The sequence below is a fragment of the Macaca mulatta genome, chromosome 15, assembly GCF_049350105.2.
Source record: "Macaca mulatta isolate MMU2019108-1 chromosome 15, T2T-MMU8v2.0, whole genome shotgun sequence".
NCBI lineage: Eukaryota > Metazoa > Chordata > Mammalia > Primates > Cercopithecidae > Macaca > Macaca mulatta.
In genome coordinates, this window is record NC_133420.1 from 101,644,624 (window position 1) to 101,671,439 (window position 26,816).

Genomic DNA, 26,816 nt, shown 5'->3' on the forward strand with positions numbered 1-26,816 from the left:
TGACCAAAGTGAGGCTGTTATTTCAAGGAAAACAATAGATAGTATTTGTTGCCAATGACAAAATTCAAACTTTTAAGAAAAAAATTGGGATTTTGGAAAACTTATATCTACTCCCTGCACCCCCACCATGACTTTGACAGCTTTTCAGGACTGAAAGACATTTCCCATAAGATAGAGGTGATACTAATGAAACTGTATAATAAAATGTGTCAGTATTTGGAAGAGCTGCATACCTTCACAAACCAATAATTTTCCATGACCAATCTATGATGTTACAAGATCCATCAAAGTATAAGAGAGACCACTGGATTTTACTTTGTTATTATTTTATTTTATTGTTTTAGAGTCAGAGTCTCGCTATGTTGTCCAGGTTGCAGGGCAGGGGTTATTCACAGGCATTATAATAGTATACTACAGCCTCAAACTCCTGGGCTCAAGCGAGTCTCCTGCCTCAGCCTCCTTAGTAGCTGGGACCATGGCTGGCTCGACTAGTGGATTTTAATGTAACAGAATTTGAAAAGTTCACTTATATGGTTTTAGATTTCACCTTGCAACTCATTTTTAAGAAACGGTTACTTATTAAATTTTGGTGTAGTATCAAAAAAAGGATATCTACAATTATATGTAAAGAGGATTAAAATACTCCTTCCTTTGATATATTTGTTATGTTTGTCATGTATTTTTGTGGGGTCAGATTTTCTTTATATACTTTAACCAGAACATCCTACAATAGACTGAATCCACAAGTAGATATCTAGCCCTCTTCTATTAAGCTGGACATTACAGAAATTTGCAAAAGCTAAAAAATGTTCCTATTATGAATTTATTCTTTGTTTTTGAAAATATATTTTTTATAAACATATTCTTTATGTTAACATATAATAGGGATTCCTATGTTTAACTTAAAATGAATTAAATATTTTTAGAGTCTCCATTTAAATTTCTAATATGGTAAATAAACACCGATAGGTAGAATTCCCATAGATAAAAGCTCTTTGAGGTTCTCAACAATTTTTAAAGGTATAAAGACCCAAAACCTGGAAAACTGCTGAGTTTAATAATCTCAATGACAAGATTAATTTGAATTTCATTACTCTTCTTTGATTGTATAGGCTCACTCTCAGCGCAATTTTCTGATTTTAATTCCCCCTGGAGAAAAAGAAGCCAGAACCCAAATCCCATACACCCTAGTCCTTCCAGGAGGGGCCCCGAATTTGCAGCCAGCCTCACCCTCTTGGGGCCGAAGAGGTTGTGGTAGAGAGTCCGGAAGCGCTTGCGCGTGTAGTTGCAGCGATAAGCCCCGCCCATCAGGTACTCGATCACCAGGCCGATGTCAATCAGGCTGATTCTGTAGTCTGGGGGCAGATTCCCCTATCAGGGTAGAATGAAACAAACAAACAGACAAATCCAAAAGACAACGTGGTTTACTAGGGATTCTAGTTCATGTATTCTGTAACTAGAGTAAAAAAAATATTGAAAACAGAAACATATGAATGTATTATTATGCTGGTTAATTAATTCACCTTAAAATAGATCCAACCGAAACCTGGATACTCTCGCTTGGAAAGAAGACATAAGTTAAATAAGAAGATGCAGTAATCGTCGGCAATAATAGAAAATCAAAATATTTATTCAAGTCTTCAGCTGGGGAGAAAAAAACACCAGTGTAGAAGAAAGAAACACAAGGCTAGACACGGCAAATGCTATCACTCCCAGGCACCAGGAACTAGGTTTCCCCAAATGCTCCCCAAGCCCCTCTTTCTGCCTCTGACCCAGGCCTGTTACCACTCTCTTGATATCATTTGGTTTCTACCACCCACTAAAGGAAGACTCCTTTCAGAAGATGAGTGTCATTACCAGGGCCTCCATCAGCTGGGATTTTAGGACTCAGGTCTCCTTTACTACAAAACCTCTATCCATAATTTTAAAAAATTGATGCTTTTTTAATAAAAGAAGAGCAATATTTAGGGAGGGGATTTTGGGTGTCAGGATGAGGTTGTATATGAACATCCCTTGCATTTAAAGAGGGAGAGAAATTGGAGAAGATATTTTAGCAATGGAGTATTTATTTTTCTAGAATTGAGATTTTTTTCATTTTTTTCTTTTAAAGAGAGTAACATTTCTTAAAGATCTAGAGTTATGGTGTCTTTTTTAGCTGTTTGCCATCTCTAGATGCAAAAATAGTAAAGATTTTCTTATTATTTACTCATTACTGCTTTCGACTTCTAAAGTTTAGGTTCTAAAGAAAATTTTTGCTGTTAGGCCAAGGGAGAGTTAGTTCCATTTGTGAAAAAGTCTGAGTGCACAGCGAATTCCAATCCACTCTCACTGCCTGCTGTAGCTCCTTGCAGGAGAGCGCTCTATACCATGAATGGCTGGGTGTGACACCGTGTGGGAAACCCATGCCCTTAGATCTATTTTGGACAGACACGAGGGGCTCCATCCACTTTTGTCCTTAATGAAGGACCCACCCAGGATGCTGTGAGATTTCTGCCACTTCACAGAAGACGTTCATTATGTATAGTGGTCGTTTTCCAACTTTGGTGGCATCAGAATACCCTGGGGAACTTGGTGACATTGCAAACACCTGGACTTTGTCTTACTTATTCAATGTATCGGGGCCTCTATGTCCTTTCCTAGCTCCTCAGGTGATTCTGATGTACACCCAAGTTTGTCAAACTGCTTGTCTACTCAGTAAGGGTCTGGTGGTAGTGGTAGATTAGGCAGCAGAACTGGTAAATTCATAGTGTCAAAAGCTAATTACTTTCAGTCAGAAATTAATTAAAATTTTTTTGCTAACCTGAGGGTAGGTTTTCAGTTGTCCTTACTCAGCTTTTCTATGGGCAACTGTATTCATTTGAAGGTTTTGGGATTCAGGATTAGAGGTATCCCTCTACATCCTATCATTAAACCTATAGCTCTATATTTTTCTTGTTTGATTTATCTTTATATCCCCAGAACCTCTTATAATATGCCTGGCATATGGTGGGCACTCAGAGTGTTTTTGTTGAAAGTATAAACCAGTGAAACAGTGAAATTAATTGATGTGGTTGGGATCAAGTCTGGGTTTGGGTTGTTTAGTATTATCTTCTCAGTAACAAAACCAACTAGCCACAATCTGTTAGTCATCCCTGGTTGGAATAGCCCTAGTTCACTATGGAAATTTGCTTTGAAATACAGGTAATGCTGTATCTGGAATTCAGTGGCTATCCTCAATGGGGTGAGAGCAAAGGGATAGTAATTGAAGCACTAGCCTCAAGCATATAAGAATCCATTGCTGCTTTAAAAAAAAAAAAAAAAAAAGTTTCACTCTTGTTGCCCAGGCTGGAGTGCAATGGCGTGATCTGGGATCACTGCAACTTCTGCCTCCTGGATTCAGGTCATTCTCCTGCCTCAGCCTCCTGAGTAGCTGGGACTACAGGTGTATGCCACCATGCCCAGCTAATTTTTGTATTTTTAGTAGAGACAGGGTTTTGTCACGTTGGCCAGGCTGGTCTCAAACTCCTGACCTCAGGTGATTCTCCCACCTCGGCCTCCCAAAGTGCTGGGATTACAGGCATGAGCCACCGTGCCTGGCCCATTGCTGCTTTTTAGACTTCCTTGCTGTCCCCAGAATTAGCTCCCACCCCAGGCCACTGGGTTCTACCTCTCCCTTGGCTTGAGGTACATGGCAGGCTTGGGCATCTAACTGGAGCCAGCCAGGCAAAATGGGGCGTGTAAAGGGCATCATATATGAGGGGGAGCACTTTGAGACACAGACCCCTTTTGTCCTTGACGTTGGCCCTCCATAGCCTAATCTGGCATCCATTTGATGAGCTGAATAGTCCCGTCACAAAAATGGCCTCTACCCGCCTCAGAATTTCAGAATCTCCTTTGTTTGAAGATTATCTTTATCCATCTAACTGAATCAGCAAGCTAAGCTATCCCCAGGCTAAGAAAGACCAATTGTCTGCCTTCTTTATGCAAAGCATGGCAAAAAAAATATTTAAAAAGGGAGCTCAGAGAAAGTTTTAAGATAGTAACTTTTCATGTTTTAGCCTTCCCATAAAATTAAACTGAGTTTAAAAATAGTACTAATGCAACCACTTTTCTCTATTATGTTGGGGCAGACTAACAAGGCCACAGTTTCTGTATCCTCTGGCTCTCCTGAACTGTTAGGCGAGGCTGTTATTTAAAGAGTAGAAGAGTCTCAAAGACTGAACCAGCCTGGGTGAGCCTCATTCATAGCGATGGGGCTCCTATGGGGATGACTGCCCGAGGATGCCCACCCATCGTGTCATTTTCCTTGGCAGGGTGAGGAAGAAGCACAACCAGCTTCCAGTCAGCTGCCCTGGGCTTCTCTTTGTCCTTTGGCCAGCAGACACTTTCCCTTAGGCTCTCAGATTTCTTTCCAGTGAAAGGGGCTTGAACTCCACAGCCTTTATGGTCTGCAATGTTCAAAGACCAGGTTTCAGGAAAATCCTCAAAGAACTTATTGTGATGCTATAAAAAGGCAATCAGAGCAGCTCTATAAATTTGCGCCTAGTTTTAATCTTGTAGGAATTTAAAAAATTTAAAATGTGGGCTCACGCCTGTAATCCTAGCACTCTGGGAGGCTGAGGTGGGTGGATTGCCTGAGCTCAGGAGTTTGAGACCAGTCTGGGCAACGTGGTGAAACCCCGTCTCTACTAAAATACAAAAAATTAGCCAGGCATGGCAGCGTGCACCTGTAGTCTCAGCTAGAGGCAGGAGAATTGCTTGAACCTGGCAGGTGGATGTTGAAGTGAGCTGAGATTGCACCACTGCACTCCAGTCTGGGCGACAGAGCAAGACTCTGTCTTAAAAAAATAATAAAATGAAATAAAATAAAATGTGGGTAATACCAAGCCTAACACCTATGTATTTTGCTTTGAGAAACATAGGTGTAAGCATCAGTTAGAATTCTAAAAACAAGACACCAATATTGCTTGAAGACCAATAGTGAAAGGGAATATTTATGCTTTCAAGGTGTCTTTGGGAGTTGTCAGGAAAGTGATTATAGTAAAATTCAAAATCAATAAACATTTAAGGGGCAAATAGAACATTTTTAGAAAATGGCTATATCCATAAAGGACTTTTAGGGGTATATATCAGCAAGAAGGTGCTGGGATCGTCTCAAATAAAGCTTGATTCTTTCAGAATGATTTATGTTTGGTCAGCCCTGAAGGAAGATAAATGATTCCGTGACCACTGAGGTTCCTGCATTCTGTTTGACCACAAGGGGGCAATATTCACCTAACCGAAGCTAGTGAGAATTCCTCCCTCCCCAGCATTTTCCTGCCTCTTCCGTTTTTTGTTTTTTGTTTTTGTTTTTTTTTCCTTTTGAGACGGAGTTTTGCTCTTGTCTCCCAGGCTGGAGTGCAATGGCACCATCTCGACTCACTGCAACCTCTGCCTCCCAGGTTCAAGCGATTCTCCTACCTCAGCCTCCAGAGTAGCTGAGATTACAGGCATGTGCCATCATGCCTGGAGAATTTTTTTGTATTTTTAGGAGAGATGGGGTTTCACCATGTTGGTCAGGCTAGTCTCGAACTCCTGACCTCAGGTGATCCGCCCATCGCAGCCTCCCAAAGTGTTGGGATTACAGGCATGAGCCACCGCACCTTACCATCTTTTGTTTTATACATACCATAAGGCCATATAAACAAACCCAGAGTGGATGAAGGATTGGGGGCTAAGGAGTGAGTCGGATGCTCTCCTGGAAGTGATATTTGGAAGAGCAAAAATTTAACAAGTAATGTGTTTGAATTCAGCCTGCAAGGCTGGATCATATGTTTCTTCACAGAGATTTTAGGGAGCAAAGAAATTAGGGAATAACTTTTCCTTTCTTACTAGGAAGAGTGGAAACCTTCTTGGGAAAGAAGAAATCAATTTTATAACATGTATAAAATTGAGTACAATTTAGGCCTCTTGGGATAGTTGTCCTGCGTGGACTCTGAGGGGGATGGCAGCCTAAGTGCATGATATAATGCTGGGCCAATGGCCTTGATCACTGGGACCTGTGGATATCACAGATTATGCATTTGCATTGCTTCTCCTAGGATGGGTATTGCCAGGCAGAGGGGACTTTATGGATACTCATTCAGAGAGCAGCCAGCAACATGACCCCACAGGAGAAACAGCCTTGGGTTGGGCCATGGCCCTGACCCCATGTGACCCTGGCCAGATCACTTCCTCTCTCTGTACCTCAGTTTATGTTGTGAAAATAGGTGGCTTGGACACAGTAACTTCTAAGATCCTGTCTATTTCTAAAAATCCAACTATATGACTACTACCTGGCAGGCTGCTCTTACTCCTTTCGGCCCACTGGTCAAAGACCCTGTTCAGAGCTTCCAAGGTTGATGTAGCTTCCAATGATCCCCTAGAGTTTGATTAGTGGAACCAGAGGCTTGGAGACAAGGGGTGGTAAAAGGATAGATGGGGATGGGGTGGTGCTCAGTGCATCCAGCTCCTCTGGAAAAAGCAGAGAAGGTGAGCAGCACCTCACATGCCAACAGGTAAAGCCCAAACACCTTCTGGAGGAGTCTTCCTTTGCTTGGGTCCTTTTCAAATTAGAAGTCAAAAGGGATACTGGAGGAACAGTCATTCTGCCTGCTGTTTCTGTTCTAGCACTTCCCCCACCCCCTTCGGTAATGACTTTGGTAACTGGTAAAGCCTGAACTATTATTTCCCATTTCATGCCTTAACAATGGGAGGTCATGTGATTCAAATAATTTGCTAGACAGGCTTGAGTTCTATGGGTAGGTACAATTTGACAACTTGAAAATGTTGTCTTCTTTTTTCATGCTATGAACTACTAACCTGAAGCTAAGGTTTACTTCGTGCCATGCATAAGGAAACCTTTTCATTAAAATGATAGTTTAAATTCACTAATTAGATCTGCTCTTCAAAATGATTGGGGTTTTTCAGATGTCAGCTCATGATATCACTATCAGATCTCAACTGCTTAGGAAAACTTTTTTCCTTTGAAACTCATAACAAGCCTTCAAAACAAGATTGGTTCCTTCTGATATACATAAGGTATGAAATGATTGCTGGTTGTCAGGTTTACCAAGGGAGTGTGAAGAAAAGACTCCCCTGGGACAGCTTGTACAATAAAGAAAAGTGGACTGCAGTTGGTGTGAGTAATCACCCGGTAGGGACTTCAGCTGGTGAAAGCTCAGGGGAAAAGAGGACATCACCCCAGTGTGCAGTCCCATAACATGGCGATATATTGGGCAACCAATCCTCTGAAATATAATAATGCTTTTGCAAATTTCCATGCATTTAGCAGATGGGATTATGCAAATGTCCTTTCCTTACCCAAAGTGTGTCTGAAATGCTTTTTTTTCTTTTGCATTCTGAAAAGCTCTGGGTCTTAATTCCCATGTAAATGAACTTTAAATTATCATAATTTCACCACTACTTCTACATAATACTCAAATAGCATCCTCCTTTGGTGGGGAAGGATAGTATAGGTAATTTGAAGTATTAGCACATTTAAGAAAGGAAAAAACTACTTTAAAACATACAGAGGCACAAATTGAGCAGACAGCTACTAAAATGGCAGGTTATATTCCACAGAAAAGCAGACAGACTTGGGCCACTCTGGTTTAATATGAGAGCATTGGTACATTCAATGGATTTATGCATGAAAATAGTTCAGAGAACTGGGTTGGTTTAAAACAATTTAAATTTCTGATTAATGCTGAAGAGCCACTCTTTTTACCTCATTGCTCCTAGATTGTTCCCTTGATATAAATAATTTGAGATTTCAAAACAAGCTTGGGAGCAATTCCCCACATTCAGCTCTGTTGGTCTCAAAGAAGAGGTGAACTAGAGATGTCATGCTGATTGACTTATGATGTTCTGATAATTCCTCAATGCATTCCTTTGGTTCTTAAGAGTTATTTACACACAATTTTACAGATGTATTATCAAACACTATGCTTAAGGTCTAGGACTGTGTTCCTAACTCATGAATAGCATTTTGTACCAGAGTTAATAACTTATTCATTAATTTTTTTACAGATTAAACATATATGCACACATATATTTGCCCCCATAATGGTAAAGAAGAAAGCACACATTAATTATTATTATGTTCCTTAATTTTGAAAATTGCTTTAAGTTCCCAAGATTTTCTTAGCATTTTAACTCTAGTTTCGCAGCCTTTGATTATCTCATTGGCCTAAATTGCTGGCAGTCACTTGAAACCACCTGAAAGTCACCTGAAAATTGCTGAAAGTCACCTGAGAAAGTTGTACACCAATGTTAATTTCTCCCTTATTCACTTCTTCCCCAAACACCAAACAAACAAAAATCTTCATTTTCAGCTCCCTTAATCCATATAACATAAAATGTAGGCACTGAGACTCCTGTGACTACCATTGTTCATCTTTCTTGCTCTCCCATTGTCGGATACTTACCGTCATCCTGGAAATAATGAATTCTGCATTTCCTGCTTCTACTTTTTCCCAAGGGAAGAAATTAAACATTGGCTTTCTGTTTCTCCCTGTCTTATTGGCAGTCTCTTTTTCCAGGTAAAAGGATAAATTATTTCTAGGCCAGTTCAGTACTATTCTTGGTCATTTGTTATCATTTTTTCCAGTTACTAAATTTGTAAGTAAATGGTAAATGCATGCTTATATAATGATTTTCTTGCTCTAATATTTGGATCATACTTAAAAGGAAAAAAAAATAGTTGCTTTTAATCCTTCTTCCTCCCAAATTCTTACCATCCTGTTCTTTCTTGTTAGTATATATTATTTTTGAGGTACATCTTTAGCTGAGAAGCTACAAAAAACCCTATCTTAGAGATACTTTACATGCCTTCTAATAATACAAGTGACGTGAGCAAATGTAAAAGGCAGCTCAAGGGACTTCAGAAAAGAGAAAACAATATTGCAAAGTAGAGTCCTATGGGGAAAAGAAAGTAATGAGAGGGATTTTAATCATTTATACTCAGTGAAATCTAACTGCAAAAAATCCCTTTGAAAATCAGACAAGACATTATTGCTGGGAGGCTGGGTCATTGAATTGGATGAGCGACTCTTTTTAAAGGTTTGGGTTGGTGATGACTGGGATTGAGGGATAAAGGCATAGCTGTCTCTTTAGAAAACCTCACAATTCCTTCAGGGACAGAGATTAACTTAAGGAAGGAGAGAATACCCCAAGTCATTACTTTAGAAAAACTCAAAACATTTGATTGAACATGAGCAACAACTATCTCACTGAAGAAGACACATCAAATGTGTCTACTTCTAATCTTCTTAGTTTTCAGGCAATTTTAAGCCAGGATGAATTAGACAAAATTGGAAGGTTCAAAGAAAAGAGAAATGGGTTTGTTGAAGGCAGATCTACTACGATGGCATGGAATGGGCAGACCAGTGAAAGATACAATCTCAGGAAAGTGGTTGTTGAGTTGGGAGTACAGATTGCATAGTGTCTTCTCCCCTTGTTTTGAAAGAACTACAGGCTTCACCCACTCAAGCAGATGAAAAGTCCTTCATGAGATGGGAGGAAAGTTTGCAAGGGCCAAAGGATGGAGATTTTGATTTTTTTGTGTGTTATTTTTATATCCTTTACTCATTCTTAGCAAAGGTCCAGCAGGTGAATAGGTACATTATAAGTAGCCCAGGGCCTTTGCTTGGCCTTTCAAAGGAAAAATAAAAAAGTAGTTACACGATGCCTAAGGGCAATTCTAGCCAATCACTTCCTGTGAGATGAAGGAATCATACTGTATTTTTGACTTCACTTTGTAGCTTTCTCTGAATATGTCCTGTGGACTTTCGTGAACAATTGTTACCAAGTGGTGATAGTGGGCATATGTGTGCATGTGTGTATGGGCACATCTGTATGGGGCGGGGGCAGTGCCATATTCTGTTTTATTTTTTGGAATTAAAACATCACTTTCTGGGATGGGTTTAAGGGTTCAGAACTCAAGCTACCTCTGAAGGAGATAATATGGGGCAAAAGAACAAGCACTTGGCTAAGATTAAACAGAATCTCCCTATGCCTCATTCTTCTTGTCTTTAAATGGGAATAAAACTACATTATAATAATAAAATAATAATTTTTTTTTAGATGGAATCTCACTCTGTTGCTCAGGCTGGAGTGCAGTGTGCGATCTTGGCTCACTGCAGCCTCTACCTCCCAGGTTCAAGTGATTCTCCTACCTCAGTCTCCCAAGTAGCTGAGATTACAGGTGCATACCACCACACCCGGCTAATTTTTGTATTTTTAGTAGAGACAGGGTTTCACCATGTTGACTAGACCAGGCTGACCTTGAACTCCTGACCTTAGGTGATCCACCTACTTTGGCCCCCCAAAGTGCTGGGATTACAGGCATGAGTAACTGTGCCTAGCCTGTAATAATAAAATAATAATTCTATTTCATAGAATTGTTGTGACGATTAAATGAGTTAAGATGCACTCAAAGTATGCAGCAATGCTGTATACCTAGTCATCACTAGCTCATGACTATTATTATTTTATCATTATTAATAAAAGAAACTGAGCTTTAAACCTAGCTCTTTACTAACCACCAATATAGCTCTCATCTCCTTGTAGTTCGGCTTCCTCATCTGTAAAATGAAAATAATGCTACCTGATCCATACCTATCAACACTTTTTTCCCATCCAATGAGATGACAAGTGTGAAAAAGTATTCTGGAAAAAATAGAATGTTAGAAGAATGGAATGCATACTTATGTTTTAGTCCCTGTTTTTAGAAAATTTGGAGCTATGCTTACTGACTACACTCTATGTAATGGTAGATGTGACATTGTATCAGGAGCTGGTGAATGAAAATTTACTCTTGTGGTCAGTCAGGCAGCATGGAAACCAGCTCCCCAAACAGTGAGGGGCATATGGAAAAATACAGGTAATGGCATAAATCCACTTGGCAAGGGAAAAGCTGAGAGTTCCACTACCCAAAAGCATTATGTCCAACGAAAGCATCTAAAAGCACGGCGATTGGTGATAACACCACAGCTGCATCATGAACAGAAGCTTCAGAGTTAAAAGACACACGCACACACACTGTTCCGAAATGAGGGGCACCTGATAGGGACAGGAATACTCTGGCAGCTCATGCAAAACAGAGGCACTCTCTAATCACAGGAAGCAGTCAAGACAGGGCCTCCGACCTGCAGTCGAGAGGGTTCTTACCTTTTTGACATCCCTGACCAAGTGGTACAATGTATTTGAGGGCCCATGTCTCTGAAAACAATAAAGAAGAATCAAACAGTTTTGCTAGTCAGGGGCTCTGGTTGGCAAGGCAAGAAGGATCTGGAAGGAAGGGCTCTGGCTGGTGGAGGGCAGGTCACTAAGATGGACCTTGTTTTAGTTGCTCAGTGTATCTGCCTTTTCTTTCTTTCTTTTACATTGTCCCCATTTGCAGATGAAAAGCTTTGTCAGTGACTTTTGTTTTGTTTTGTTTTGATGCAGGTTCTTCTGTTACCCAGGCTGGAGTGCAATGGCGTAATCACAGCTCACTGCAGCCTCGAACTCTTGGGCTCCCTTTAGCACCCTGAGTAGCTGGGACTACAGGTATACAACACCATGCCTGGCTAATGTTTTTATTAAAAAATTATTTTTAGAGATGGGATCTCACTATGTTGCCCAGGCTTGTCTTGAATTCTTGGCCTCAAGCAATCCTCCCACCTCAGCCTCCCAAAGTGCTGGGATTATAGGCATAAACCACCACACTGGCCATACCTGTTTCTTCTAAACAAACACGTTGGCAGATTTTTGAATTGTATTCCCTCAAGCAAATGTATTTGAGGTTCTAGGTTCAAACTTTGTAAGGGAGGTTGTCAACTCTGTTGACAGCTGGGCCAAAATGTGATGGAAGAAGCCAGTTTTGCAGCCGGGGGCCGGGATGAGGGTGGGAGAACAATAGGCCCCATTGACCGCATTGGAAATACACTTGGGCACTTTGCCATCGCAACTTGTTTATTACTCATCATGAATGAGAAATTGTCTAAGAAGAAGGTTGGCCAACTTTTTCTGTAAAAGGCCTGAGAGTTAATACTTTAGACTTTGTGGGTCACACAGTGTTTACTGAAACTGTTCAACCCTGCTGTAGTAAATGTGCAAGTAGCCATAGCTCATATGTAACAAATGAGCCTGGTCATGATTCAATGAAATTTTAATTATTGGCACAGAAAGTCAAATTTCATATTATTTTAATGTGTCTTAGAATATAGCATTTTTCTTTTTATTGTTTCAACCATTAAAAATGTAAAAAAAAAAAAAATCTTAGCTTGCAGTGCATACAGAGATAGGCAGCAGGCTGGATTTGGATGACAGTTTGCTGCAACTTGATTTAAAGAAAAAGCCACAGACTGTTTGGGAAAAAAAGAGTTTTGTAAAAAAGATGGATGTTTGTTTGAGGTAAATATAAAGTGAAATAAGTTGCCATTCTATTGTCTTTTAGGAATAGGAACGTGAGATAAAATCCAAGATGCCTAATTAAATTTGAATTTCAGATAAACAACGTACAATTTTAACCTAAGTATGTCCCATGCAATCTTTGGGATATAACAAAATTGTCTGTTGTTAATCTGAAATTCACATTTAAGTGGGCATTCCTGCATTTTATTTGCTAAATCTGGTTAGATTATTAGAGAATCTAAAATAGTGATGGCTTTTTTCTTTCTTTTTTTTTTTTTTTAGTTGGTCTTGCTCTGTCACCCAGGCTGGAGTGCAGTGGTGTGATCTCAGCTCACTGCAACCTCCACCTCCAGGGTTCGAGCAATTCTCCTGTCTCAGCCTCTGGAGTAGCTGGGATTACAGGCATGCACCACCACGCCCAGCTAAATTTTGTATTTTTAGTAGAGATGGAGTTTCATCATGTTGGCCAAGCTGGTCTCAAACTCCTGACCTCAAGTGATCCGTCCGCCTCAGCCTCCCAACCTGCTGGGAAGCCACTGCACCCAGCCAATGGCAAATTCTTAAGCACTTTTGCAACCATTCAAGTATTTAGACAGGTCTATGAACTGCTGCAATGACCTGCCCATTCATGTGGACATGCCCATCAGAGCTCTTTTTCCACTGAGGGGATGGTAGATTGTGCAGTGATTGAACCTACAGACTCTGGAGTCAGAGTGCCTGCCTCTACACCTCTGCCGCTTACCGGCTCTGAACGTGGGCAAGCTACTTAACTGTGACTCAGTTTTATCATCTTTAAAATGGGAATGATAGTATCACTTTATCTGATGGGGTTGTTGTGAGGATTAAATGATATAATGTTTATAAAGCTATTAAAAATGGTGCTTAATGCCAATCAGTGTTAGCTATTATTATTACTGAGGCTATTTACTGTTCCATAATCCTCAACAAAGTATTCTGGGAAGCCACCACCAGCAGATTGAAGTGATCAAACTTACTGGCCTTTCTCAGTCTAGAATTTTCCTACCCCCCCACCCCCCGCCCCAGTCTTTGGAATAAATTACTCTACTCCCTTGATTCTCTAATTGATAGGCCATTCAACGCTTGTCTCTATTTATTCATTTTTTCAAATTGAAAACCCATCATTCTTCCTCAAAGTCTCAGTATGCTGAACCAAGAAAAGTCTGTGGAGAAAACAGAAACCAGGAGCCATTCTGCTAACCCGTTTCTATTTTTTGCAGATGGTGCCACGGTGGTACCATCTAACAACTACCACTGCCTGGGGACAGGAAGTAAGCTCCATCCTGCTTGCCCTCTGTGTGATGGGACAGAGATGTTGTGAAAATGAGGGGCAGAATAATCTCAGAGACAGAAGCTTGGGTTCAGTACTTACTGGCTTCTTTCTTAGGAGTTTTGTGACCTTGAATTCACCTTGGCGTCTACGGTTTGAATGTTTGTGTCCTCTCCAAAATTCATGCGGAAACTTAATTTCCAATGTACTAGTGTTAAGAAGTGGGGCATTTAACATGTATACCTGTGTAACGAACCTGCACATTCTGCACATGTATCCTAGAACTTAAAGTATAATAATAATAATAATAGAAAAGAAGTGGGGCCTTTGGGAGGTGATCAGGTCCTGAGGGTTCCTCCTCTGTAACGGGGATTAAGGCCGTTATAAGAGAAGCTTCACACAACATTCAGGCCTTTTGCCCTCTGTCTCTTCAGCCTGTGAGGACACAGCGTTTGTCCCTTCTGGAGAACGCAAAAACAAGGTGCCATTTTGGAAGCGAAAAGCAGCTTTTGCGAGACACCAAACTTTCCAGAGCCTTGATTTTAGACTCTCCGGCCTCCAGAACCCAGAGAAATAAATTTCTGTTGTTTATAAATTACTGAGTCTCAGGTATCTTGTTACTGTAGTACAAATGGACGAAGACAGCCTCAGTTTCCTCATTTGTTAAATGGGGGAAAAATTTCTGCTCTTTAAACTTCACTGGATTTTAGTATGAGCTCAGAGCCAATGCACTTAACGAGTGTGAACGCTCTCAATAACTTCATCAACAGTAGTTTTACCTACGATTACTCCTTGGTATCCCTAGTGAGTAAATTACCAAATCATTACTAAGCTTAAAAAACAAACAAACAAACAAACAAACAAACCCAAAATTTTTGAGTAACTCCAAAGAGATATTTTACCTTTTATTCCATTTTATAGCTGAACTATGAAGAATGAACTTCATAGCTCTGAGGATAACAAAATGGTGTAGGATACTTAATTGGCCTTTTTTGATGCTTAGAGTTAAATCAATCCTCCTTTGCTAATTGCCTCTAACACCCTCTGGCCTTACAGAACAAACTGTGTTCTCATTTCCAGAGCCTTGTGGTTTTGTGTAAGAATATGAGAATGACACACTCAGGTTATCACACAACTTTTTGCCTTAGATGCTGACAACTGAGCAATTAAAACAAGCGGAATCTTGGTGACTTGGTGTTTGTCATCTATGTAGGTCTAAGGGAGTATTTATGATCAATGAACCATGCATTTGGAGAGGAGAAGGGAAGAGAATCACAGGCATATGGGGGGCAGGAGGAGGTAAAACAAACGAACAAAAAAGAAAATAAAAAGTGCCTTAGTTTGGCCCTACCGTATTGTACAATTCCTCTAGTCTGGAGATGGTGAGAAAACGGTGCATGCTTACTCCATTCTCTATGAGTAATTTCACAAAATCCACTCTGTCCAGAACTAAGGCATCCAACATGGCTTGCTCCAGAGATCCCACCTGCAAACCAAGTCGCTGAGTTAGTCTGCCCCAGGGTCTATCTAGGACTGCAGTTCTTTAGTGCTCACTTGAACAGCTTAGAAAGGGATGCCTTTGACATCTGGTAAACCTTCATCACATCTAAGAACATGCTAGCAAGACTGTTCACAGATTCACTTTTGGGACAGCCACACCTCTCCCATGTTTGGGGGCCTGTCTTTGCAAATAAAAGTCAAGCATTTCTAGTTCCAAAAAACTATTTCTTCCCTGAATCTCTTGTTCTGGATCTCAAGAAGGTGCAAGTGTTCACAAGGCTTTTCCCCTTGCAATTATCTGATCAAACGTCTCAACACCAGTGAAGTGTCAAAGGGGGTACTTTGCTGTCTTCATTTTTGTTATCCTTAGGCTCTGAGGGAGACCACAGGCCGACTTGAGAGGAGGGTCCCAAGTCAACAGACTAAAGGCCCTAACTCAATGCTGGGTCTCTGTGTAGAAACAAGACCACAAAGATGTCACTGAACTGAAAAACAAAACAAAACAAAACAGAACAAAGCAGAACAACCAGCCTACTTTCTGGATTTGCCAGTGGCTTAGATTTTTATTCAATTCATTTCACAAAAATGTCACAGGGTCTAGACTCTAACAAATCTTTCCATGTTAGCAATCCACCAGCACTGAGTGAAGACAGGGCTCAAGCCCAGGCAGAGACTCTCTAGGGGAAAGGAAGTAGTAAGATAAGGCCTGCCAGTGAGTGCTGTGATTCCAAGCACAGACATCAAGTTTCAGGCTGCTGGGCTGCCTCCTGTGGACGCATACATATACCACCTGATGGCCAATCTCTCAAATTTTTATTTTTGGTAGAGTCAATTGAGGGAAGCAAACCAAGAACAGTTATATAAAGCATTGGTTTCCTCATGTTGTTCTTTGCAAATAGGGAGAACCTGTGCTCAGCTACCAGGACCAGATGGTGCCTGCACAGGGAGGCCTGCTAATTCTGCATCCTGAGGTGTGACCCAGCCATAAACCAGCGGGGGCTGCCACCACTTGGGCAGCAACCTCTTCCCTTTGCCTCTATCAAAGACAATCAGAAGCAAATTAATAATTCTACCTCTTCCTTAATTTTAATACAGCTTTGTCTTATATTTTTTTCAGATGTATTCAAATAAATGGCATCATTTGCAGCTGAAAATTGCTATTAAAGACAACTCACAGAGACGGAAATATTTGGAGTTGTGTTCAGTCGAAATTTCCACTAGATGGCGGTGCTTTCCTAAATATGAGAAAAGGAGCCCAGGACAGGGACTTGGCTGCCAAGGAACACGTTCCATCTTAAAGAAAAGGCAATCATTTTCTGAGCCCATCTCAGAGGCTCCTTAAACAAATACCCTTGCCCAACCAAAGTGGGCTTTTCACGGGTGACGACATATACTCTACCGGCCACTGTTGCCCGTAAATAAAGATCTGGCTGCGAGCGATGTCAACTCTGTTCCAGGCTAAAGCTAAGCTCAGTTGGTCTGGGGCCGAGGCATTGGCTCCTGTGTGAGGACAAGTGGGAGAAAAAGAGTGGAAGAGAGAAAACAACGATCAGTTATTACACCAATAGCACCTGCTCCATCCCTCTGCCATTAATGCCCCTATTCCTGAAGAACCGACTTGGCTATCCAGCAGGTTTCTCAAACTTGGTGTTATTGACATTTTGGGTAACTCTTTGTCACGGGGCTCTCCTGTATATTGTAGATTATTATTACAAATTTTTTTTAACTTTTTTTTTTTTTTTTTTTTGAGACGGAGTCTCGCACTGTCGCCCAGGCTGGGGTGCAGTGGCCGGATCTCAGCTCACTGCAAGCTCCGCCTCCCAGGTTTATGCCATTCTCCTGCCTCAGCCTCCCGAGTAGCTGGGACTACAGGCGCCCGCCACCTCGCCCGGCTAGTTTTTTGTATTTTTTAGTAGAGACGGGGTTTCACTGTGTTAGCTTTTTAAAAAGGGTCTTTGAAGCTCCATGCTTTTTTGATATATAATACTTGTACATATTTATGGTGTGCATGTGATATTTTGATGCATGCATACAAGTTCATTGTAGATTATTAATAGCACACTTTGACTGAACCCAGTAGATGTCAATAGCACTTCCCATCCCCATCCTCCCAGACATGATGCTCAAAAATGTATTCAGACATTGCCAAATGCCCCCATGTGTGAAGGGAGCAAAACTGGCCTGGTGAGCAGCACTGCTCTACGGTCTGGCTAGGCAAAGTGTGGTTCACAGAGCATCTGCAGCAGCGCCACCCTGGCACTTGTTAGAAATGCAAGCCTCAGGCCCTGTCCCAGACCTACTAAACCAGAATCTGTGTTTTCACAAGATCCCAGATGACTTGTGTGCACACTCAATTTCGAGAAGCTCTGCTCTACCACACATTTTGCTTCTGCTGGCCAATCACTAGTTTCAAGGCATCCCTTGAATAGTATTTTGCATGGGAAGGGTGCTCTCATCAACTAGTGTACCAACTTGCCATTTTCCTGAAAAAGAGTTAGGAAGGTCTTTTAACAGAGAGGAAAACCAGTGGCTTAGGTTTACTTTGATTTGTGGGTAGAAGCCATTGGAACTATTTCTCAGGTTCTCATTTTTCTCCAGATTCTGTCTCTAGAGCTGTGCGGTTCACAGATGGCTAAGTTTAAATTAATTAAAATTAAAGAAAATTAAGGTTATAATTCCTCAGTCAGGCTAGCCACATTTTAATAACTTAATAGTTCCATGTGGCTAGTAACTATTGAACTGGAAAGCACAGATATAGAACATTTCTATCATCACAGGAAGTTCTATCAGCCCAGAGCTTGCCTAGGTGAATGCATCCTGCCCATAGAGGCAGCCTGCCAAGCAGCTGGAGGGGAAGCTGGAAATGGAGGCAGTGCAGTAACTAAAGGAACATTAGGCTCCAGGCAGGAGGTCCAAGTGAGAGTCCCTGTGGCTGTATGGACTCCTCTCAGCCACTGTGGATCATCTGTAAAATGGAGGCAATAAATATTATCCAGTTTGCGTGGCTGGGGTGTGAGACTGAAATGATACTGTATAAGTGAATTCATGTGTAAACAGGTTTTTCACAATTCACCAACACCCTTAGTTCACTGAAGAAGAGACACCTCTAAATATTTGCCCAGCTTCATGCTGCTGGATATCTCATGATCAGGGAGGAGGATAAAGACACAATCTTCCTTGGCTCAGAGTTTTTAAACATCATACATGTGCTGGGCAAAGTATTAGGCACTTCCACATGTCAGATGTAACATCCCAATTAATCTAGGGACTGGGTCTTATTGTCTCCTGTCTCACTGAAACACATGAGACTACTGAGATCCAGGAAGGTGGAACAGTCAAAGATAAAACAGCTACTAACAGGGTAAGTGTAACAAGTATTCATCCAACCAGAGGTGAGAGTCAGATCCGGAGAATTCTTCTTCATCATTGTTGCTTCTGATGTTTGGGAAAGAAAGATAGCAAATGTGTACGCTGGTCACTCCTCTGGGTTCGCCAGCAGTCAAGGCCGGAAACAATGAGGAGGGGGGCAGGGTTCCTGGTGGTTAACTCAGATCACTGATTCCCAAACTTTGCTGCACATTAGAATCACCTGGGAAGCTTTGCTCAGGGTGCATCCCATACCAATTAAATCATGTTGCTTGGGATGGGATCCAGACGTGGATATTTTTAAAGCTCTCCAGGTGCTTCCAATATGCAGCAGAGGCTGGGAACTACTGCGCTGTGTGCCTCCTTTCCTGCTTACCCTCGCCTCTTCCCTCTGGGCTCCGAGATACTGACATTATACATTAGGCAAAAAATATTTGCTAGTGAATACTTCTCAAATTTTAGCATGCGTAAGTACAACTCGGAGAACTTTTTAAGACACAGGTTCTTGGGCCCCAGCTGCAGACCTGATTCAGTAGCTCTTGGGTGGGGCCTAAGGTTCCGTGTGTCTAACAAGCTCCCAGATGAGGCCGCTGCTGCTGATCTGGGGCCATGCTTTGGGTAACAAGGCCCTTGAGAGCTGTGGTGCTCTGTTCCCTTCATAGGTTGAAGAGCATTTCTGATTCTGGTGTCCACACGTTAATGCCCTTATTATTGACCACATACTTGAAGTAAATTTATTAGTGTTTACAATGATGAATATCATTTCAGCTTTCACCTGGAATTTTCCATTAAAAATTATTTATCTCCTCAGGTAACAACAGGGACTGCACACTCATACCAGGGTAACTGGCATACACAAGTGATAAGTAGAAATGTGTCAAAATATACTGTCATCAATTTGGGGAGGAAAAGAAGTGAAGGCTCATTGCGATTGCTTTTGGAAAGGTAGCACTTTAGGTGTTCCTTTGCTTCTTTGGCTGGTCTACTGGTTGGTGCTGACTTGCTGGAAAGGTTTAATCATTCCCTTTGCCATTTGTATGTTACAAATTAGTATATCACTCAAGTCAATAATAGCAGCTCAAGCCTGAACAGGGACACATAGCAGGAAGCAGTTATTGAGGTCAAGGTGAGCTACAGGCCTGAATGTAATTAGGCAAGTGTCAAATGAAAGCGTGAAACCAACGAATCTTGACTTTCAAACATTGAAAATACATCACTCAAGAATGGCCGTGGGTGACAGTTCGGATCAGTGGTTCTCAGCTAGGGTGACCAGCCATCCAGGCTTGCACAGTGTAGTCATAGTGTTAGCATTTAAATTCCGGCACTCTGGGAGATGTGTCAATCCTGAATAAACCTGGTGGCTGGTCACCCTATTCTCCACTATGGCTGTGCACTTGGAATTGCCTAAAGAGCTTTAAAATATACTCATGCCTGGGGCACACCCCCACAGATTCTAGTTTAATTGGTCCTGGGCATTGCAGTTTTTAAAAGTTCCCCAGTGATTCTAATGTGAGGATAAAATTAAGAATGCCTAGTGTAGATAGCATATGTTCATTCATTCACTCATTCATCTGTTTGTTCATTTAATTATTTATGCATTCAAAGATAATGATTTTATGCCTCCTCATATGGGAGGCAGTATGCCAGCATGAGGACCAAGATGTATAAAGCAGAATACTTTGTCTTGAGAGCTTACAGTCAAGAGGAGAAGTCTGTAATTAAATACATTCTTTCATGCAGTAATTCATTTATCTCCTCAACAGATATTCATTGAATACTTTCTCTGCTGGGAACTGATTTGTCATTGAACATCCAGTGACAAACAAAGTAGCTAAGGTCAACCTCTTCACAGAGCTTACATTCTACTGGTAGCAGGGAAGTACTCGGAAGTAAGCAAATAAACTCATGAACAGCATACTTTCAGACTATATAAGTGCTGTGAAGGAGCAGTGCCACTCCTCGGGTATGTGGGACCTGTGCTTATAGAAATAAATCAATGTAGCAGAACCATTCTGATTATCCGATCTTGCATGTCCCCATGACAGAAGTATTTTGCCAATTGGCTGGAGCAATCTGATGGCCAGGCTGCCCTCCTGAAATGAGGGCTAAACATGGAGTCATTGGACAACCAACGACAAAAACCACATGATTATCTCAATAGATGCAAAAAAGGCCTTCAATAAAATTCAACACCCTTCATGCTGAAAACTCTCAATAAACTAGGTATTGATGGAATGTATCTCAAAATAATAAAAACTATTTATGACAAACCCACAGCCAATATCATACTGAATGGGCAAAAGCTGGAAGTATTCCCTTTGAAAATTGGCACAAGACAAGGATGCCCTCTCTCACCACTCCTATTCAACACAGTATTGGAAGTTCTGGCCAGGGAAATCAGGCAAGAGAAAGAAATAAGGGGTATTCAAACAGGAAGAGAGGAAGTAAAACTATTTCTGCTTGCAGATGACATGGTTGTATATTCAGAAAACCCCACCGTTTCAGCCCCAAATCTCCTTTAGCTGATAAGCAACTTCAGCAAAGTCTCAGGATACAAAATGTGCAAAATCACAAGTATTTCTATACACCAGTAATAGACAAACAGAAAGCCAAATCATGAGTGAACTCCCATTCACAATTGCTACAAAGAGAATAAAATACCTAGGAATAAAACTTACAAGGGATGTGAAGGACCTGTTCAAGGAGAACTATAAACCACTGCTCAAGGAAATAAGAGAGGACACAAACAAATAGAAAAACATTCCATGCTCATGGATAGGCAGAATCAATATTGTGAAAATGGCCATACTGCCAAAAGTAATTTATAGATTCAATGCTATTCCCATCAAGCTACCATTGACTTTCTTCACAGAATCAGAAAAAACCTATCTTAAATTTCATATGGAACCAAAAAAGGGCCTACATAGCCAAGACAATCCTAAGCAAAAATAACAAACCTGGAGGCATCACACTTCCTGTCTTCAAACTATACTACAAGGCTACAGTAACAAAAACAGCATGGTATGGGTACCAAAACAGATATATAGATCAATGGAACGGAGCAGAGGCCTCAGAAATAATGCCACACATCTACAACCACCTGATCTTTGATAAACATGACAAAAACAAGCAATAGGGAAAGGATTTCCTATTTGATAGTGTTTGGAAAACTGGCTAGCCATATGCAGAGGAGTGAAACTGGACCCCTTCCTTACATCTTATACAAAAATTAACTCAAGGTGGATCAAAGACTTAAACATAAAACCCAAAACCATAAAAACTCTAGAAGAAAACCTAGGCAATACCATTCAGGGCATAGGCATGGGCAAAGTCTTCATGACTACAACACCAAAAGCAATGGCAACAAAAGCCAAAACTGACAAATGGGATCTAATTAGATTGAAGAACTTCTGCACAGCAAAAGGAACTATCATCAGAATGAGCAGGCAACCTACAGAATGGGAGAACATTTTTGCAATCTATCCATCTGACAAAGGGCTAATATCCAGAATCTATAAAGAACTTCAACAAATTTACAAGAAAAAAACAACTCCATCAAAAAGTGGACAAAGAATATGAACAGACACTTCTCAAAAGGAGACATTTGTGCAGCCGACAAACATATGAAAAAAAGTTAATCATCACTGGTCATTAGAGAAATTTAAATCGAAACTACAATAAGATACCAACTCATGCTAGTTAGAATGGCAATCATTAAAAAGTCAGAAAACATTTGCTGGAGAGGATGTGGAGAAATAGGAATGCTTTTTCACTGTTGGGAGTGTAAATTAGTTCTTTCATTGTGGAAGACAGTGTGGCGATTCCTCAAGGATCTAGAACCAGAAATACAATTTGACCCAGTAATCCCATTACTGGGTATGTACCCAAAGGATTATAAATCATTTTACTATGAAGACACATGCACACGTATGTTTATTGAAGCACTATCCACAATAGCAAAGACTTGGAAACAACCACAATGCCCATCAATGATTGACTGATAAAAAAAATGTGGCACATATACACCATGGAATACTATGCAACCATAAAAAAGGATGAGTTCATGACCTTTGTGGGGACATGGATGAATCTGGAAACCATCATTCTCAGCAAACTAACAGAGGAACAGAAAACCAAACACTGCATGTTCTCACTCGTAAGTGGGAGTTGAACAATGAGAAAACACAGACACAGGGAAGAGAACATCACACACCAGGGCCTGTTAGGGGGTGAGGAGCTAGGCGAGGGATAGCATTAGGAGAAATACCTAATGTAGATGATGGGTTGATGGGTGCAGCAAACCACCATGCCACATGTATACCTATGTAACAAACCTGCATGTTCTGCACATGTATCCCAGAACTTAAAGTAGAATAATAAAAAATAATCAATGGAACTAAGAGTTGGTTTTTTGAAAAAATACGTAAGATTGATAGACCACTAGCTAGACTAATAAAAAGTAGAGAAGATCCAAATAAACACAATCAGAAATGACAAAGATGACATTACCACTGACCCCATGGAAAAAACAAAAAACAAAAAACGAAAAACCTCAGAGACTATTAGGGACACCTCTATGCACAAGAACTAGAAACCTAGAAGAAATCAATAAATTCCTTGTAACATACAATCTCCCAAGATTGAACCAGGAAGAAACTGAATACCTGAACAGACCAATAGCAAGTTCTGAAATGGAATCAGTAATAAAAAAATATACCAACAAGAAAATGCCCTGTACCAGAGAGATTCACAGCTAAATTTTACTAGACATATAAATAAGAGGTGGTACCAATCCTACTGAAAATATTCCAAAATATTGGTGAGGAATGATGCTTCCTTAACTCATTTTATGAGGTCAGCATCATTCATAACCAAACCTGGCAGAGACACAATGAAAAAAAGAGAACTTCAGGCCAATATCCCTAATGAACACAGAAGCAAAAATTATCAACAAAATACTAGCAAATTGAATCCAGCAGCACATCAAAAAACTTATCCACCATGATCAAGTAGGCTTTTTTCCTGGCATGCAAGGTTGGTTCATCATACAAAAATAAATAAATGTGATTCATCACAAAACAGAACTAAAAACAAAAAACACATGATCGTCTTCATAGACACAGAAAAAGCTTTCAACAAAATTCAGCGTCCCTTTATGTTAAAAACCTTCAACAAACTAGGCACTGAAGGAACATACCTTAAAAAAATAAGAGCCATCTATGACAAACCTACAGCCACCATCATAATGAACAGGCAAAAGCTGGAAGCCTTCCCCTTGAGAACTGGAACAAGACAAGGATGCCCACTCTCACTACTTGTATTCAACATAGTACTAGAATCCCTAGACAGAGCAATCAGGCAAAATAAGGAAATACAAGGCATCTTGATAGGAAGAGAGGAAGTCAAACTATCTTTGTTCACAGACAATATGATTCTATACATAGAAAGTCCCATGGTCTCTGCCCAAAGTCTCCTAGAACTGATAAGCACCTTCAGTAAAATTTCAGAATACAAAATAAATGTACAAAAATCAGTAGTATTTCTATACACCAATAATGTCCAAGCTGAGAGACAAATCAAGAATGCAACCTCAGTCACAATAGCTACAAAAACAATAAAATATTTAGGAATACCTAGCTAACAAGGGTGGTGAAAGATCTCTGTAGCGAGAATTACAAAACACTATTGAAAGAAATCAGAGACAACATAAACAAATGGAAAAACATTACATGCTCATGGATAGGAATAATTAACATTGTTAAAATGGCTATACTACTCAAAGCAACGTGCAGATTCAATGCTATTTGTATCAAATTACCAGTGTAATTTTTCATAGAATTAGAAAAAACTGGCCAGGTATGGTGGCTTATGCCTGTATTCCCAGCATTTTTGGAGACAGAGGCAGGAAGATCACTTGAGCCCAGGAGTTTGAGACCATCCTGGGCAACACAGGGAGACCTCATCTCAATAAGTAATATAAAATAGTAGACAGGCATGGTGGCATGTACCTGTGGTCGCAGCTACTTGGGAGGCCGAGATGGGAGGATCACTTGAGCCTGGGAGGTCGAGGCTGCAGTGAACCATGATCATGGCAGCCTGGGCATCAGAGTGAAATCACATCTCAGAAAAAAAGAAAAGGAAAACCTATTCTAAAATTCATATGCAACCCAAAAAAAGCCTGAAGAGCCAAAGCAATCCTAAGCAAAAAGAACAAAGCTGGAGACATCACACTACCTGACTTCAAACTATACCACAAGGCTACAATAACAAAACCAGCATCATACTAGTACAAAAAAAGACACGTAAACCAATGGAACAGGTTAGAGAACCCAGAAGCAAAGCCACATACCTACAGGAATCAGATATTTCACAAAGTCAACACTAGCAAGAAATAGGGCAAGGACTCCCTATTCAGTAATGGAGCTGGGATAACTGGTTAGCCATATGCAGAAGATTGAAACTGGACCCTTTCCTTTCACTACATACAAGAATCAACTCAAGATGGATTAAAGGCTTAAATATAAAACCTAAACTATGAAAATCCCAAGAGAAAACCTAGGACATATCATTTTGGACATAGCACCTGGCACAGATTTCACAACAAAGACTCCAAAAGCAATTGCAACAAAACCAAATTAGACAAGTGAGACCTAATTAACCTAAGGAGCTTCTGTACAACAAAATAAACTATCAACAGAGTAAATGGACAACCTAAAGAATAGGAGAAAATATTTGCAAATTATACATCCAACAAAGGTCTAATATCCAGAATATATAAGGAACTTAAGCAAATTAACAAGTAAAAATAACCTCATTTAAAAATGGGCAAAAGACATAAACAGACACTTTTTTTAATTTATTTATTTATTTTTTTGAGATGGAGTCTCACTCTGTCACCCAGGCTGGAATGGAATGGCTCGATCTCAGCTGACTGCAACCTCTGCCTCCCGGGTTCAAGCAATTCTCTTGCCTCAGCCTCCTGAGTAGCTGGGATTACAGGTGTCCACCACCATGCCTGGCTAATTTTTGCATTTTTAGGAGAGACACTGTTTTGCCATGTTGGCCAAGCTGGTCTTGAACTCCTGACCTCAAGCAATCTGCCAGCCTCGGCCTCCTAAAGTGCTGGGATTACAGGTGTGAGTCACCACACCCAGCTTCACAGATACTTCTTAAAAGAAGTATATACATGTGGCCAATAATCATGGGAAAAAATGCTCAATATCACTAATCATTAGAGAAATGCAAATCAAAGCCAAAATGAGATACTATCTCACGCCATTCAGAATGGCTAGCCCTAAAAAGTAAAAAAAAATAACAGATTTTGGTGAGGTTGCAGAGAAAAGGGAATGCTTATATACTGCTATAATAAGCATTATTATAATGTAATGGGAATGTAAATTAGTTCAGCTCCTGTGGAAAGCTGTCCAGAGATATCTCAAAGAACTTAGAACTACCATTCAACCCAGTAATCCCATTACTGGGTATATACTCAAAGGAATATTAATTATTCTACCATAAAGACACATGCACATGTATTTTAACCACAGCACTTTTTGCAATAGCAAAGACATGGAATCAACCCTGCCCATTAATGGTGAATTGGATAAAGAAAATATGGTATATATACACCATGGAATATTACACAGCCTTAAAAAAGAATGAAATCGTGTCCTTTGCAGCAACATGGATGCAGCTGCAGGCCATTATTCTAAGCAAATTAACACAGAAACAGAAAGCCAAATATCAGTGTTCTCAATTATAAGTGGATGCTAAACACTGAGTACACATGGACACAAAGGGGAGAACAAGAGACACTGGGACTTACTTGAGGGTGGAGGGTGGGAGGAGGGTGAAGACTGAAAAATTAATCATTGAGTACTATGCTCACTGCTACCTGGATGATGAAATAGTTTGTACACAAAACCCCAGGGACATGCAATTTTCCCATGTAACAAACCTGCACATGTACCCCCGAATCTAAAAAGTTGAAAGAGGAAAAAGAAAGTCTAAGGCCAGCTCAATTTTCCCCCTCATAAAAGACTTGATCATTTTGCCTGGAGGCCCAGGGTATCCTTTCTTTTTCTGTGAAGTTTAGTAACTTTATTAGGATCTTTCTGGGCATTGGCGATTGCGGGTCAGTTCTTCCTGGCATAAGGTGACTCTTTCAATATCTAGATCAAGTTTAATATTTTTTAAAAATGAAAACATAGCTAAATTATATTTTAAATTCTGTAATTATATTTTAAAAATTTGTTTTAATTCATTA

At 40.4% G+C, this 26,816-nt stretch overlaps 1 protein-coding gene across 7 annotated transcripts in view; it reads right to left on the bottom strand.

The window, feature by feature from the left end:
* The window catches only part of TRPM3 (transient receptor potential cation channel subfamily M member 3), a 321,580-nt gene that overhangs the window by 89,596 nt on the left and 205,168 nt on the right, over nucleotides 1-26,816 (bottom strand). For 5 of the 7 annotated variants that reach the window (XM_077966203.1, XM_077966202.1, XM_077966200.1 and 2 more), the window contains 4 exons: nucleotides 16,584-16,684; nucleotides 15,036-15,170; nucleotides 11,170-11,220; nucleotides 1,231-1,371 (listed from right to left, as the gene is read on the bottom strand). In XM_077966203.1, the coding sequence (XP_077822329.1) occupies nucleotides 1,231-1,371; nucleotides 11,170-11,220; nucleotides 15,036-15,170; nucleotides 16,584-16,684 (428 nt within the window). Of the gene's footprint in view, nucleotides 1-1,230; nucleotides 1,372-1,523; nucleotides 1,560-11,169; nucleotides 11,221-15,035; nucleotides 15,171-16,583; nucleotides 16,685-26,816 lie in introns of all 7 variants that reach the window. The other 2 variants (XM_077966201.1, XM_015117888.3) reach the window with 1 other exon arrangement.